Genomic DNA, 17,230 nt, shown 5'->3' on the forward strand with positions numbered 1-17,230 from the left:
CATTGTTTCTCTGTATGGTGATGTTGATATGTAACATAGCGATTCACCATTTTTTCTCTGTGTGTTGATGATATGTATCATGGTGTTTCATCATTGTTTCACTGTGTGGTGATGTTGATATGTAACAGAGCGATTCACCATTTTTTCTCTGTGTGTTGATGATATGTATCATGGTGAATCATCATTGTTTCACTGTATGGTGATGTTGATATGTATCATGGTTAGTAATAATTGCTTTACTGTGGTATAATGTTGATGTGTATCATTGTGACTTATCATTGTTTCACTGTGTGGTGATAAGTGTTTCAGAATATGTTGTTTATAATATTATTTGGGAATAAATAATTATAATTTTATCTATTAAATACATCTTCAGTATATAGCAAAAACTGTCCCTAATTATTTTATACTCATACAACATACCTTAAATTTAATTTTCATTCCTAAATGGTAAATGTGTCATGACCTTATTTCTTCTTTTTTTCGATTCTCCAGAACAACAATGAACACAGATGAGTTTAGTGATTTATTGATTTATTTTATAAATCAGAATATTGGTACTAGCATTCTCATTATGTCTACATGGGAAAGGTAACATTTTGTAGAGAAATAAACAAAGACCTAGATAAAGAACATATCCCGAACATATCGAAGAATACAATAAACATAGAGTCAACAGGACAGAACCATTGCACTTGTTTGTACACAGTCAACAGTTATAGTAACACCCTAACCAGGCAGACAGAAATACGCAGATAAAAACAGCTGATTCACACACAGGTGGTAAAAACAGCTGATTCACACACAGGTGGTAAAAACTACAGACTAACAAAACAAATACACAGTCACAGGCATGATACTCTACAATGTCTTTGTAATGAAGTAGAACAAATTGAACTACATGTAAATAATTTAATTCTGGTTGTAACGCAGCATTTGATTTGATAGAAAAATTTAGTTAAATTTGTATAGCCTGGTTTGCACGTCACAACACACATCACAATGCACCAAAGTAAAAAAAACAACGAACTAATCCACTTGACGTTACGTTTGAATTTTGAACAGATTAATATCATTTTTAAAAGTAAAACAGACTCAATTTGTACAGCAAATTACAGAAAATTAAATTAAAGGAAAGAACTCAATATCTACCTAAGTTATACTCGTATAACCTGGGTTGGACCATTTTCTGCTTTATCATAATCCGCAAAACGAGTATAACTTGGGTAGACATTGAGTTCATTTCTTAATTATACTGGGTTTTATAAGGTCAAATGATGGTGTGCTTATACATAATGTTATGTGCTCGAATCCACTGCAAACTATGTAACTTTACCCTTTAAATTCTGTTGTAAAAATGGAAGTAGATTCTGGCACTAGTGTTGTGTACAAAATAACTAATGACCTTGGACTACACACCTGATAATCTCTCTTAATGTAGTCTGGGTGTGCAGGTGTTGGATGCAGGTGTGTGTGACAAGTGTATGGAGGGGGACGGGTTGAATGCAAGTATGTCTGTGTGTGTAAATTAGTGGGGGGGGGGGGGGGGGCTTGATAGCTACAAAAATTGACAGCTTGGTTGAACGCAGAAAAAGCAACACAAAGACAGATAATATCACCAACAGTAAACCAGAGAGGCTGACTGCTAATAGCATACAAAGACATAGACTTCAAAATTATTGGCATATACATGTATATGTTATCAATTTTAGAAGACAAAGGTATATTGAATGATTTATAGATATATACATAATTATGAACTTTGAAAAATATTTCATGTAAAATACAGTCTCTGACAAGTACACAATGTCAAATATACAAATTACATTTATATTTTGATCTGTTCAAAGTAAGAAACAGACAAAAGTGTCAATGGTAGTTGAGAGAAGAAATCAAAGACTGAAATACAAAATCAACTCAACATGAACTAAAATCAATAAATAATACATCACAGTATGATGGGGCCTATAGTTATACGTTTATACAGTACACAGTTTACGTACAACTTTTAAAATTACACTGATGGAAGTGGCAGAGAATTTCTCATGGAATTTGTATCATGGACAAAGAAAGTGACACCAAAGAATCTATTTAATTTTTATATCTCAGAATGTTTATATATCATCATTAGGCATCTGGCTACCTAAACACAGAACATCAGTCTGTCATGTAAAATCTAAAAATATCCATTACATTTCTCATACACATTCTATTGGTTATTAGAACATCACACATACACATTGTACATGTGTAATGTAGTGAACCAGCTGTGAAATGTCACATGTTAAAGGTCATAAGTTAAAAGTCAAAGGTTGAAAGTCACAAGAAAATTGGTTTTGATATTGAGAAGTTGACACAGTTGGTTAACTCAGACCGGCCAGCTAATGCCCGTATAAATGATGCCAAATATATAGAGTTGTATCGCTTATTTTCCATGATGTCGGTAACATCTCTAGTTGTACAGCTTATTGTCCGACCATGGTGTTGATTATAACTCTAGTTGTACAGTTTACTCTTGTCAAAGCCTGACTAGGAACACAGGGTCACAACCGAAACAGAAGACTCGTCCTAATGGAAGCCATGAACACCTCAAAGGCTACGTCCAAACTTCTCATCATAAAATACAGCACTGAAAGCAGAAACAAGGACATGTTACACACAGTAAGACGACGCTGAAGTAACGTTACAGCTCAATGCATGTTTACTAAACTCATTCTTCAAATTGTAAGATATGTACAGTGTTTGAAAATGCCAATTATTGATCATTAGTATAATTATGGGAAAAAATCAAATCAATCAAAAGAACAACGTCGAATTTATCAAGCCAACCAACAAAATGTTCGTTGTAAATACTGTTAAGAATGGAACGTTGAGGAAGGATGAGTTATATGAAGACATTACATCACAGTTACACAGACTGGTCGTGACTACTGGGGGTAGAGCAAACGGTCACACCTGTGGAGATGAGGGACACAGTGAGTACATACCATAGAGGACGAACCCTGGGGGGAAAAGTATCAAATCCACAGAGTGATATTGAATCAAGATTTAGAACTAAAACAATTAAATCCACAAGATTTACAAACAAGGGTTAATTTCTATATTCTGTTTTTTGCCATTACATCCACGTATGCTAAAGGGATCATTTACATATATTACAGCTACATGTTTCTCTTCAAAATATACATCACAAAGAGCATCTACACTTGCATAAGAACATCAGACTGGACACAGAAAACTGTGCACAGAAAAGCAAGACTTGCTCACTGAAAAACTAATCTTTCACACAGGAAAAACTAGACTTGCATGAAACAAAATAAACTTGCACCACAAATAAGTAGATACTTGCACAGTAAAACTAGACTTGTACACAGACAAACAGATCTACATGGACCACCTAGACTTACATTGTCCTTGGATTTATCGCGCGGTTCTCGGTCCCTCTCTGCTCTCTCCCGGGGACGACCTCGACTAGCACCTGGGGCAGCAGCAGCTGACCTCTGACCCTGGGGTTGCTGCTGTTGCTGTCTCTGTTGCTGCTCGTTCATAGCACGCATCGCTCGCTCGTCTTCCTCCGCCTGCAGTCTGGCAGCCAGTTCATGACTTAAGAACAAAACTCATCATATAAGTAACAGAATATGGCAGTAATGGACTTCATGATGACTAAAAAACAGAACTCATCATAATTATCATAACTAGAAAACTGACCAGTCAGGAAGGGCCCCGCTATGACAATTAATATAGAGAAGTGAAAAAAACTTTGAATTCCATCCTCTTTATATTAACAATGATGAAAAAGATATGCCCGGCAGAAGATGTAAAGAACTGGAATATATAGGATCTCGTGATTTGTAGTTGGATATGATTTTCATCCAACAATTAAAGTGTTTTTTCCTTGAGCCTTAGTGAGGGGATAAAACACACAAGTTGGATAAAAATCATATTATACTCCAAATCATGAGATTCTATTTATCCCATATTTTATACACCGCAATCAATGTTTACACTGTTAATAAAACTCTACATTATTTTTACTTCATTATGCCTAGGCAAATCCCATTGTAAAGTCACAACTCTGGAATATCAAAAAAATATCCAATGAGTCATATCCACGGGATAAAGTGGGTTAACATGGGATGAAATAAAATTTGTTAAAAAAACAAAGAATTGATACCAATGCAATGATACCTAGGCTTTGCCTCTATTCAATAAAACTATCATAAATCATTGTGTACGGTATTTTAACCCCAAAAAATGTTAACATGGGTTAACATGGGATGAAATAAAATTTGTTAAAAAAACAAAGAATTGATACCAATGCAATGATACCTAGGCTTTGCCTCTATTCAATAAAACTATCATAAATCATTGTGTACGGTATTTTAACCCCAAAAAATATGAATATTATATTTCAAATCCATATTTCAAAGAATGTACACAATACTACACATCATTCAAAATTGACCTTAACTTCAAAACAAAGTTCATTCGCAGACACAGGCAGTGCAGTAATTAATCTCAATGTGACAGATAAAGATAAAGCTTAGGATATTCTTCCTGTGGAAGGTTAATTAATCCCAAAGGACAAATATTGCACAGCCTTCCATGTATACAATGGTAACATTCTCAGCAGTTATCTCTCTTTGCCCATTCTTCTTATGCATAGTTATGAATCTACCCCACCACCCCAGCTCCAAACCAGAAGACATAGAGAACCAAACTTAGCATCAAAATATGTATTTCTGCCTACTGAACTACCATACCAAATTTGAACTTGATTGGGCAACCATAAAAAAAGTTATTAGAAAAAAACAGGAAATTTGTGGACGGAAGAGTGACAGATGGACGGACGGACAGAAGGACGGACGGACAGAGTGATTACTATAGGGCACCCGCAAATCCTTGCGGGGCCCTAATTATAAGAACAGAACATAGCAGCCATTTACATTCCATGATGGTAAGATAGCGTGCATTACTTTGTCTCTAACAGATTCTGTCATCTGTAATCAATTAACAACAGGTACTTCAGCTTTTAATGCATTATCAAAGATGATAACTTAATTCATTCAAACCACATACAGGCTATGTTTTTTTATCACTTCAATTTAAAAAAAAACAACCATAATTAAAAAATTTTAATAGGATATACATACAGCATATCTAATCTGATTTCTGAATATCTGGACATAATGTATTTAAATGAGATTGTGTTGTTTTCTGTCTGTATGGAATTATGAAAAACCATAACTGTTATGGTTCTCCTATAAATAATTTTTTGACAACATCATTTTGACATGTCTATAATGGACAAATACCAATTTGATATCATCTAGAAGTAAATTTTGCATAATCCCAATGGTTGACCCTCCACACTTTCACAATCTACTAATAAGCGGTAATAATTTTCCAAAACTAGCTGTCATTAAAACACAATAAAGTTAACTAAAAGGAAACTTGGGTATAAGGAAATCTTGGTTTTAAGGAAGTTTTCTTCTTCATCTCTCATATAAAGTACTTTTACATATAAATGTAAAGAATTGTTGTTACAAAGGACTAAACACTCCAGTCTCCATGGTTTCCTTACAAGCAAATTATTACCACATACAGAGCCTTGTAGGGCAGTCTCCAATAGTGAATCATCCTGCAAGAGTTATCTTTCTTGACTTACAAAAACTACGAAAGCTATGGTAAGGATTGAAGGCAGGTAACTCTTACTCTGAGATCTGGGCATGCTCTTGTGGTTGTTGACTGTGTTTCCATGCCAACTCTTCATCTGTCATCTGTTGTTCTTGTTGTAAGGACATGGCCAGTAGATAACTACAAAACAACCACACTGTCAACATAGCTTTATTTACAATACAGCTGTCCTGACCAATTTTACCTCTATTTATATAAAGGCAACTACTCCCTTTGTTTGAAGTCTTAGCAAGGCAAAAAGATTCATTTCATAGAGTGATATATATCTATTTTGACAATTACATTGTATGCCTTTTAATATTTCATTATGAAAATAACTGTTGAATTTTCCATTTGCATGTACATGCTCCAGCAAATAATTTACCTCATTTTACACACTTATTCAACATAAAATGCTGGAAGTTCTAGCAAGAATAATAAAGTTCTTTTTGATGTTCATAAGTTTGCTACATCATTGATCAAAAGAGCATGTTTAATGTTCACAAAAATGCACTCATAAAGCCAATTCAATTAGGTCTGAGGTGAACAAATCAGCATGTTGAAAATAAAAACAGAAATCTGGAATTAATGTCTGAATACAGGTATATATTCTAGAGGTAAGTTTAATCCCTCATTCTATCTGAATCAGTCATCAAACACAAAAATTACTTTAATGTTAAAATCTAAACTAATGACCTTTACTTTTCTTCAAACAATTAACACTCTCAAATTTATCTATTTTATCCATTTCAAATTCTTTCATCACACACTAATTTGGTATCCATAACAGGCAATAGCTTCCCTATATTTTCAAAGTGTCAAAGTACGCCATTAACTGTATCTTGCAAAAGTCCAATAATGACACAACATGAAAAACACATCTTTCAGTGACTTACTCTTGATCGACTTGTTCCTCGGACCCTGGGGGTACCGGGGGAGGGGCCAGGGACTCTGAGATGGGCGGGGGCTTGGTGTAGGTGTGGAACTGGGCGTCCACAAAATACCCGTCCCCCTCAACATTGTTCAGCGTCTCCCACACAACGTTCTTTTCGTTCAGAAAGCCCTGGTCCGTCACCAACACAAATAACTCATTCTGTAGAATAAAATGCACTGTTAAAATGGAGGAGACACTGCAAAAACAACTTCAAATTAATCAAAAATATTTACATATGCAAAAATATTTCCTTATATGAACCTATAAAAGAGCAAAAATTTAAATGTTCAATTCAGTGTGAACTAATAATGACATCACAACGAATACCTCACGCCTTATCATTTGATGGTTGCAAGCAGGTCTATGTTAATTCTGAATGATTTGCCTTTCTCAACTTAAATACATTAAGAAATAAACACACAGTTTTGATCACGTTACCAACCAAATTCATAAGCAGTGAACTTTGTAACATGTTTTTTATTTCTTAAATATCAAATCAAATCAACAGTAAAATCAGCATTGACTAAAGTCAGTATTAAAGTCAATGTAAACTTATGTCAGCAGTACAGTAATTGTCAAATTGAATCAACAATACAACCCCTGTCAACTTAACTGAACTCAATAGTACTGGCACTAAATCAACAGTACAGACACTGTCAACTCACAGTACAACTGACATTTTTGCTCTTATCCTAACTTTTGGTACAATGGTCTGTTAAATGACCTATTTTTTATTCCCAATGTCTCATCGTCAACAAAGTATTGTAAATCCAGAAAATTGTTCAAGTACGATCACTAGCATCGATCGTTAACAATTCATAATCAATTGTCATTAAAGAGGGCTACTTAAAGCCCTCAGAGATATTCGTTTTATTTTCATATTAATTAATTAACGAAGTTCTAAAAATATATGTGTTAAAAAAATATCATCATAAGTGTTTGATTGGAATTCCCATTGGTTTGCTAATTACCCTTCCTCGCTCCCAGAATGACAAGTATATGTACGCTATAAGTATCCCCAATGAATACTGCGATAACTTAGTACTGATCCTAATGACACTTAGTCACTACAAAATCTACAGTGTCAGTTTCCTGTGCCTTTCCTTTCAGGTCCTACTTAACCACAGCTTCCTGGGGCCTCTTGGAGGCAAACAAAGCAAAATTTACATAAACACAATAAAAAAAAATCAATTCTCTTCCAACGAATACCCGCCTATTGTTACCTGATTATTGGTGAAGGTGCCATGATCATTTTTCTGGGATTTTCTTGTACCATTCAAGTTTATGAATTTGAATATTATCAGTAAAACAATGCATGCATTAGTGTACAAGTATATTGTATAGCCACAGAAAGAGGAGAGACTGATACAGAGCCTGTAGTGTGACGGAGATTGTTTATGATCTTGTGTACAAAAAAATACAGCAAAATACAAGGATTGAACTACTTGACACTTGTGACATCCTGAAGGAAGACATGTCCTAGCTTTGATAACGGCAATGATTAAGGTGAATGTGTGTGTTCCTCTGATTGGAATTCTGTGTTTCATCACCATTGAAACAAGTAAGTCGTCTTTCTATAGGACACAGAGCTCAAAAAGGAGACTCTTCTGATGTCCCAAACTGATCGAGTGGATTCTAAATGTGTTACAATGAGTTAACTGTGATAGGTTTCATTGTGTTACAATGAGTTAACTGTGATAGGTTTCATTCAATAAATGCTTTACATTAGCAGATATTGGGAGGGGGATGATTTCAAAACATGTTAATTTTGTTTTTTCAATTCTCATTGACAAATTTAAATAACGAAAATATCCATCACTATTTTGCCATTGATTTTTTTGGAATTTTGGATGTTGCCACTATACACAGCAAAATAAGTGTACCCTAAAAAAATCCAGTTTTACAATATATTACATGTTTGAGAGGGGTTAATTGATTGATATTCTTAATATTCTAGTTGAAGCTGCTAAATGTTTACAAGATGCACAACGTCTATGTCAAGAGGAATCAGCAGGGCTGATAGATGCCGGACGCAAACAGAGAGGAGTATGTAGGTAAGAATGATATCTGTAGGTAAGAATGACATCTGTAGGTAAGAATGATATCTGTAGGTAAGAATGACATCTGTAGGTAAGAATGACATCTGTAGGTAAGAATGATATCTGTAGGTAAGAATGACATCTGTAGGTAAGAATGACATCTGTAGGTAAGAATGACATCTGTAGGTAAGATTGATATCTGTAGGTAAGAATGATATCTGTAGGTAAGAATGACATCTGTAGGTAAGAATGATATCTGTAGGTAAGATTGATATCTGTAGGTAAGAATGATATCTGTAGGTAAGAATGACATCTGTAGGTAAGAATGACATCTGTAGGTAAGAATGACATCTGTAGGTAAGAATGATATCTGTAGGTAAGAATGATATCTATAGGTAAGAATGACATCTGTAGGTAAGAATGACATCTGTAGGTAAGAATGACATCTGTAGGTAATGACATCTGTAGGTAAGAATGACATCTGTAGGTAAGAATGATATCTGTAGGTAAGAATGATATCTGTAGGTAAGAATGATATCTATAGGTAGGAATGATATCTGTAGGTAAGTATCATATTGATATCTGTCGGAATATAGGTAAGAATTATATATGTTAAAATCTGTGAAACAGAAAGATATCTATTGAAATATGTAGGTAAGAATGATAATTGTTGGAGTCTTTAAGAATGACATCTGTTGAAATATGTAGGTAACTTTATAACAGTCAGAAATTAGCAGTATGGGTCTCTAGCAGGTCAGACAAAAAGAAAAGTTTGTCTGACCGTAAGCAATTGCATCCAGTGTTAAAAATTGTCTACTTATAAAGGCCAGACAAATTCAAACATTTAATTAAGGCCTAGATTTAAAAATTTTCCAAAAGTTACTATTCTTGCATCTTTGTTCTTCCAGTGCTTATGCAGACTATGAAGATTGTATAAGAACCTCCATTGGAAAGTTGAGATGTCGTCTGTTACCGTCCGAAGCAGAGCTTCATGAAACAGACATCACCAACGTCTACACCAAATATCCATACCAGTGTACCAAGACACAGAATGGTAAGGAGTAGATTCTGTATGACAGAGGTGACAGAAGGTTCATGGTATACGTTAACAAATCTTAACACACATTAAACAATTTTGTTTCACACTTTAGGGCAGCTCAACACACTCATAATGTAAAGGATGGATCTATAAAATATTATACAATTGAACTTCGAACACTTCTTGAACACTGATATCTCGAATACAATGGATATGTCGAAGTGATTTGTAAGTCTCAACCACTTATTTTTTATGTATTTTACTGTTGATATCTCAAATATTCCATTATCTTCGAAGATTTTAAACAGTCCCATCTAGTTTGAGATAATGAAGTTTGACTGTATCATAATTGGGAGACTAACGTTAGCTTTGACATTGCTAAGAGTCACTGAAAATAAAATGGCCCACTTTGACGTAATTATTACCAACAATAACTGATATTTTGAACCTTCCATTAATGAACTATACAAATACTAGTAGAAATTTCCAAAAATTGTTTTTCTCAGAAAGAATGAAGCAAAAGAAAAGTTATCTTATCCAAAAATCAATGCATGATTTGTCCTGTCCCGTCTAAACTAGACACAAATGAATTTCTTTGGCTAATCAGCAAGCACATTTGAGTTGAATTACTGTAAACTTACTACATTTGGCTGTGTATTCTATTTAGCGCTTTTGGCGGGACGATACTTCCGCTAAATCAAGTATATCGCTAAATGGCATGCGTAAATGTATAAGAATAGTCACATTCAGAAAAAACACTAATTCAAATCCACGCCAACTTGTTCAAAAACTAATTTCCGCCAAATATTGTGCACGCCAAATATAATACATTTGCAGTACCTACAGCAAGTATCACTGCTGGCTTATTGAATCTGTACACCGTACTTTTATTCTTTTTTTCCTGTTCCTTTGACAGGTTGAATTATTTTATGTATAGTATAGTATCAATGCCAGATGAATGAGTCCTTCCTCAGACTTAAGTTTCTTTTTCTATTAATTGACAGGTTAAATTGAACTATATATAGTAGAGTATCAGAGCTGGACTAATGTATCTGTACTTGAATTACTTTTTTCTATTATTTGACAGGTTGGATTGCAGCATTGACCGCACGATCCTCTGCCCCTGGACTTCTATCCAACCCCCTTCCCTGGTTTCTCCTTGCTATCAGTTCCTGGCTATGACCAAGAATCAATCCAGCTCCAACTTACTCCATATCGGTCAAACAAGTGTTTAATTTTACTTATTAAAAAGTTTGAATGATGAAATTATATTGGTATTGCTTTATCTCTCTGAAATGGAAGTTGTATTCACTAAGGCCAAAAATTTATCAGGTACTGCAGCATCATATTATATGGATTGATTACATTTATAGCAATATTGAAAATGGAGCAACACAATTTTTCTGGCTTAAGTTGATCACAGGAAACTGAGAGTCATTTCCCAAAATCTTTATTTATCCAAGCCACTCACAAAAAATTGCACAGTATTGAGGACTCAAACCTACAACATGAGTCTGAGTTACATGGATAAGACCGATGTAAATCTATGTTTGAACAATGCTGTGACATTTTCTATTATCAACAGCATGCTTCGACAAACTGACATGCTGTGACAAACTAACCCTAATGCACAATGCTACAGTGTATTACATATTAATTCATGCTTGAACAATGCTGTAATATACTGACCCAATGCTTATTCTATGCTGTGGCATGCTAACTCTATACCCATACCATATTGTGACATACTGACCTTATGCTTGTACAAGGTACTAAAGTGGTTGTTTCTAAAGAAGACACACAGCTGGTTTTCCTTCACGGTTGAGTTGAGTTCATACAATCCATGGTATGTCAGCTGTGAGGCGGTTCTATCCAGGAAAGCTTCCGCGAGTAATGCTGAAATATTTTGATAAAATAATGCATTTATTATTATCACTCCATCTCATTTAATGCAAGGTTTCTGAAGGAAAAAATATATAGGAATACTTTTTTGTCTAAAGATCATGATCTTCTTGAAAAGTATCAATCTGAATCTTTCTTTACATAAAAAATGTACATCATCAGTTTAACACAATTACACATAACACTAGTGGTAGAGACATTCTTCAATGTCATCCATACAAGATTAACATGTATCTGAGTAAAAGATCTAAATGACACATTGGTCAAAAGACAAAGGAGAATAAAAATGGTTGTAAAATATTGCTCAGAAACATAAACATCAAATCAATGAAGACTTTGTCTAACAGATTAGTGTTACCTCAAATTAAGTTTTTTGGTTTTTTTAAATCATTTTCAAGGGTCACTCAGAAATAAAGATTAAGGAAGTATTCCATTGAGATACTTCTTCAATTGCATGAGAGGTTACAGTTATAACTCTCTCATTTATCTGAACTTCCTTATTTTATTTTGAGATTTTTTCTAAGGAAAGTCGGCCCACAACTCTCCCACCATCTCTGCCATTTGTATCCGACTCTCGATGGGAGAATCTTGTTTCCTTATTTCACACTAGACGACACCAATTCAACTCACACACAAGTACCATAGTTCCCATGTGTGAGAATGGACATTGTGTTTTCATTACATCATCTTAGAGTAAACAATGCAGCATTTTATTGGCTATGATATTCAACTTCGTTAAACATATATCATGTTTATTGAAACATTTGCTCTTCAATGTGTGCCTTAAATAAAAATACCAAGTACCAATCTTCCTCGTAGCGGGTATATTAAAGATACCAGTATTAGTCTTACACGAGATTTTGGTACTCTTTCTTACAAATTTCTTTCCTTCAAGGAAGCAAAATAAAGTTTGGTTGACTAGAATTATTCTGGATTTGCTGGCTACCACGATACCAAGGTATAGACAGTTTTAATTTTTAACAATCATGCATACCCACAGCATACCCTGTTCTCAAAATGGACTTTCATTCACACTGACTTAATTTTATTGGAAGTAATTTAAATCCTTGTTCAAATGAAAAATTAACATGATTAATGCAAATTGATTTTGATACATGTATAAATAAAAGGTATATTTAACATGAATCGAATTTAACCGATCTGCTTTCAAGATTTTCTTTAAACTATCTACTATATTCATCTTTCCGTTTGCCATAGGTAAACTCAAAACTTTACTACATAATGTTTTTCATCTCAAAAGAAAGGAAATCCTTTAACAAATTCACATCAATAGAACTAGCTGTAAACAGATTTTGTTCACTTTTGATGAGATATGTAATGGAACGAATCATCTTGTATATGTACATGTTTTAGTAGTAGACTTACACACTCAAAAAATATACATAGAGTTTCTGGTGTAAACAATACTGTCAGAGCGGAAAGGTTTGGGTTGAGTTCTGTAGGTTTACAATGATCAGAGCTCTATGAATAATACATGTATTGAATTCTTTACTTTTGCAAAAATAATCTAACCCCCCCCCCCATCACCTATCCACTCATTGTGTAGCTATTTATAAGTTGTTCCCTCTTTTATCATATAAATATACCAAGTTATTACCCTTCATCATATAACCACTGACATATATTACAATATGATTTCTATTTCTAATAAAAAAAATAAATAAACATTAATCAGTTGCTTTACTGTCTAAATTTTTAAACAACGATGAGGAAAGTGGAATTTTGAGGGAAGCAATATTTTGATTATAATTGTAAGATAAGGATGATGATTTTTCTTGGTCTTAGAGGGATGTATGTTCTACATGCCTGAGAGTTATACCTCCTCCCTCCCTCACCCCTTCCCTCCCTTACTTGTTCAGACTACTTTAAGCTGCTCTAAGAGTTATTACCCATTCCTCTGTTAATCTTAGGCCTAAGTAAAAAAATTGTTTGTTTCCGCTTTCCCGACCGACCCTAGCTTTTACCCCCTCAACTCAAAACTTTTTTTTAAGGAATTTGTTGGAAAATCGTTTATTTTCATTTGTATCCGATTTGGAAAAAGAATTACTCAAAATTTTGGTCACAAATACGCCTGAAGCAGTTACTCTTCTCAAATCAGTGTAACTCAAACGTTTTGTTTCAAAATGGCTGTATGTTTCCATGTGTTGTAGATTTTAATAATGCTCTCATCGTTGGCAGAGGAAGTATCTGATATATAATATCATTTTTGTGTTTTCTTAAGACCAGCTTAATAGTCAGGAATGATATTAAAAGTATTTCTCATTTTATACCATTCAGCAGTGTCAGTATCTAACCGGCATATATGGATACTGCAATATTAAAGGGAAAAAAAATATTTGAAAAAATAAAAAAAAATTCCGACCGACCGACCCTACTTTTTTTCAGCATGAAAGCGGAAACAAACTAATTTTTTTTTGTTAGGCCTTACCCTTGTTGAAAAGCTCTGGTTGCTCCGAGAGTTACTTTATACACGGACATTTTCACACTCTGTTATTTTCCCCTGTCATCAATTGCAAATGGTTTCGCCCTTTCTTGAATTGACCCAGACACAGTTGTATTAACAGAGAGATAATATAAGAAATTTGAATTAGCTCAGTCTTCAATTTGCCTGCTGACAAAGAGGGCAAAAGAGGTGAAAATAAAACAGGGTCAAATATTTCCCTGCATACAGTATCCCCCCGGCCATACCCTAGTTGACTAGCTTGGGCTGCTCTGAGTTTTTCCCCTTGCCCTCCTCTGTAGCTTTACCTTAAACAAGCTCAGGCCACTTTGAGAGTTATTCCCTTCCCTCCCCAGAGTCCCCTGTACCCTTACCCTGGTTGACCAGCTCAGGCTGCTCTGAGCTGCGGTCACTAATGATTTTCTCCACCAGTAGGTTGTAGCTACAGTTCCCCACCGCCTCTACCGTCTTAGTGTCCTGGGGATCCACAAGCCAGCCGTGGTACAGGGGAATCCCCAGCAGGTCAAAGATGATACACTCTGGTGTGTACTCGAAATCCTGGATCCTGTAAAATGTATCATAAACATAATATATAGATATAAAAGGTATGTTGACTTTGTACATGAAATGTTTTGAAATTCATCGGGGCTAGACCACCCTAATGGTCAAAGTAATAAGTACAGAACAGGGTACAGATAATCTAGTACAACAAATGATTGATCAGCAGTGACATACAACACAACAATACAACACACTGCCTGCGTTTCATTCAGCTGTCGAAGCTCGGACCTACCCTGTAAATCTGACATTGACATCCAGGCCAGTCTGTAACTTGTGAATCACGGCCATAGCATCATGCATATTCTGCTCGAAATTCAGCTGCTCTGCTTCTGTGTTGTTCTAATAATATATTCTGAACTTAAGTTTCATGAAAAATAAATAGAATAAGTAATACCGGTAAATAATGCCATACACATGTACATTTATAGCTTCAGATTATTATAAGATCACAACACAATTGGACAAATGTTTCATCACATCTTAGTCTGAATCGTAACATGCATGAATACCTTTGGTGCATTTTCCAAGATGCTATCCCCCAAGTAAGTCATGATCTGTTCTGGTGTGATGATTTCTTGCCCTGGCTCTAACTTGACCTTCCCCTTTAACAATAAGATATTCATGATAGCTAACAGGGGGCATGGTCCATTCTCATTCTGGGTAATAATTGGGACATCTCGTAAATCAAATGTGTTCCACTTGATATGATATACACTAGGTTCATAGCTCTCATCTGTTGGTGCAGCAGTTGCCCCAATACTGGCAAGGGCAGGCAACCCGACACTAAGCTTCGACTGTTCACTGTTGCTCTGGGTTGTCTCTGACGATTCAGACGACTCATTAGTAGAAGCGGAGGTGGTGGTGGTGGTGGATAATTCAGATTTTTCACGACTTGGTGGCACCCAGACCTCTTTACCTTCCTCTGATTGGTCATCCTTGGACTGTTTGGACCCATGGGTTGAATCCACTTTTCCACCTTCTTCCTCTGTACCTGTGTGGGGTTTGGGAACTGGTGTTGAATCCTCTTTTTTCTCCTCCTCTGCAAATGCTGTTTGAGGCTTTCTGACTTCTGCTTCAACTAATAATTAAAACAAATGTTATCCTTGATTTACAATTTATCTACAGCCCATCTGTGCACGAACAAAATTTTAGCTTACTGTTTACTTCAACTTAATCAATACAATGTATCACTAATACAGGTAATGTGTGGTTGAAAAATCATTTAGCATGAATTGATTCCTTACCTGGTAATCGTAAACCCCTCACCCAACAATTCATTCACTTTACAAAGCATGATGGAATACACATAAATTAAATGTTTTAACGCAATACATGTAACACTCTCCTGTTTAAATGGAATAAAATAGACTTTATTATCATAAACGATAGTGTCAGATTATTTCCCTTGCATTCCACCAAATACATCTGCATGGAAACTTGTTATAATTTACAGTGGTCCATCTGCCTAAATTTTTATTTCAATAAGCTTTCTTAAATTTTTTATCAACTAAAAAAATTATTAAACAGGCAAGCCCCCACATAACCATGTCATCAGGTGATAGCCAGCTTAGCATGACTCATCCAGCCATGTAAACACTTAGTCTGTGCGACACAATTATCAACAGCTTAGCGAGTATCAAAACCACAATAGGGCAGATAAACTTTGTTACACTAAAATTTCCTATTTCAAGAAGAAGAGTGGAACCTTTTGTGGGCCCTGGATCATTATCCTCAAACTCCGCTAACAAAACCTCGTCCATGTCAGCATCCGACTCCGATTCCTCGCTGTTCTCGTTTGAACATGGGTCATTCCCTTCCTTGGATGGAGTGGTCATATTTAAATCTCGAAGTGTCGTTAAAAAACAGGAAACGAAGCAGTGCAGTCGTAAATATGGACAAAAATCTTTTCAAAACAAATCAGTGATCGCCATATTTTGAACTCTTTTGTGTTACACGCGTGATACTCTACCGTCGCGTTCAGTTTTCAAAACTTTCACTGCTTATTTACCATGTTTACCTGGCAAAGATGGCTAATATTATACTCCTTTTATTTTTTATTAAAATTGTATTTTTACGATCAAAACAAGTTTTGTAACAAAATTACCTTCTTCTTCTTCTTCTTCTTCCAATAAAGTGCAGGACTCGTTGGAGTATCATCGCACTACCATTATGTAGCCCTGGTTTGTCGGGTGCCATTTTATCTCTCCCAGTTACTTCATCTGTTGATTGTTTCAACTTTGCATTTGCGAATCTAAGGGGTCTTGAGGATTTGGATCACCACCGCCCTAAAATTCGGATTTATTTGTACAATGCTGGCACGTAGCATGGGGGGGGGGGGACAAGGGGGCAGCCCCCCTTCCCCTGCCCCACTTTTTTGCGCAGCAAAGATTTTTCTTAATCTAACATTAAAATAAATTGAATTTTTCTGGGGCCATGTAAAAATTGAATTGAAAATAAGGAAATGAACAGTGAAATTGAAGTTAAAAGTATAGCTGCTGCCTCCCCCCACGGATAAAGATTTTCAGGATTTGGAAAAAATAGACATGGTGACCCTTTAGGACAAGAATACAGTACAGAGAGAGAGAGAGAGAGAGAGAGAGAGAGAGAGAGAGAGAGAG

At 35.3% G+C, this 17,230-nt stretch overlaps 2 protein-coding genes across 4 annotated transcripts; one reads left to right on the forward strand and one right to left on the reverse strand.

Annotated features, from left to right (window-relative positions):
- Positions 1-1,491: 1,491 nt before the first annotated feature.
- LOC128185030 (ubiquitin carboxyl-terminal hydrolase MINDY-2-like) lies at positions 1,492-16,653 on the reverse strand. 3 transcript variants are annotated; one of them, XM_052854708.1, is made up of 10 exons: positions 16,318-16,652; positions 15,122-15,690; positions 14,845-14,951; positions 14,426-14,616; positions 11,442-11,584; positions 6,573-6,769; positions 5,716-5,817; positions 3,408-3,603; positions 2,988-3,002; positions 1,492-2,629 (listed from the first exon to the last, which is right to left on the reverse strand). In XM_052854708.1, the coding sequence occupies exons 1-10, from the start codon at positions 16,445-16,447 to the stop codon at positions 2,615-2,617; spliced, it is 1,665 nt and encodes a 554-aa protein (XP_052710668.1). In that variant the 5' UTR covers positions 16,448-16,652; the 3' UTR covers positions 1,492-2,614. The 3 variants fall into 3 exon arrangements, with proteins under 3 accessions (XP_052710668.1, XP_052710676.1, XP_052710661.1); XM_052854716.1 differs by lacking the exon at positions 2,988-3,002 and having other exon boundaries at positions 1,494-2,629; positions 16,318-16,650; XM_052854701.1 differs by lacking the exon at positions 1,492-2,629 and having other exon boundaries at positions 2,699-3,002; positions 16,318-16,653.
- Positions 7,778-10,955, forward strand: LOC128185051 (uncharacterized). Its single transcript, XM_052854726.1, has 4 exons — positions 7,778-8,171; positions 8,568-8,664; positions 9,558-9,703; positions 10,776-10,955. The coding sequence occupies exons 1-4, from the start codon at positions 8,108-8,110 to the stop codon at positions 10,868-10,870; spliced, it is 402 nt and encodes a 133-aa protein (XP_052710686.1). The 5' UTR covers positions 7,778-8,107; the 3' UTR covers positions 10,871-10,955.
- Positions 16,654-17,230: the final 577 nt, after the last annotated feature.

Source organism: Crassostrea angulata, chromosome 1 (assembly GCF_025612915.1).
Source record: "Crassostrea angulata isolate pt1a10 chromosome 1, ASM2561291v2, whole genome shotgun sequence".
In the NCBI taxonomy this organism is placed as follows: Eukaryota; Metazoa; Mollusca; class Bivalvia; order Ostreida; family Ostreidae; genus Magallana; species Magallana angulata.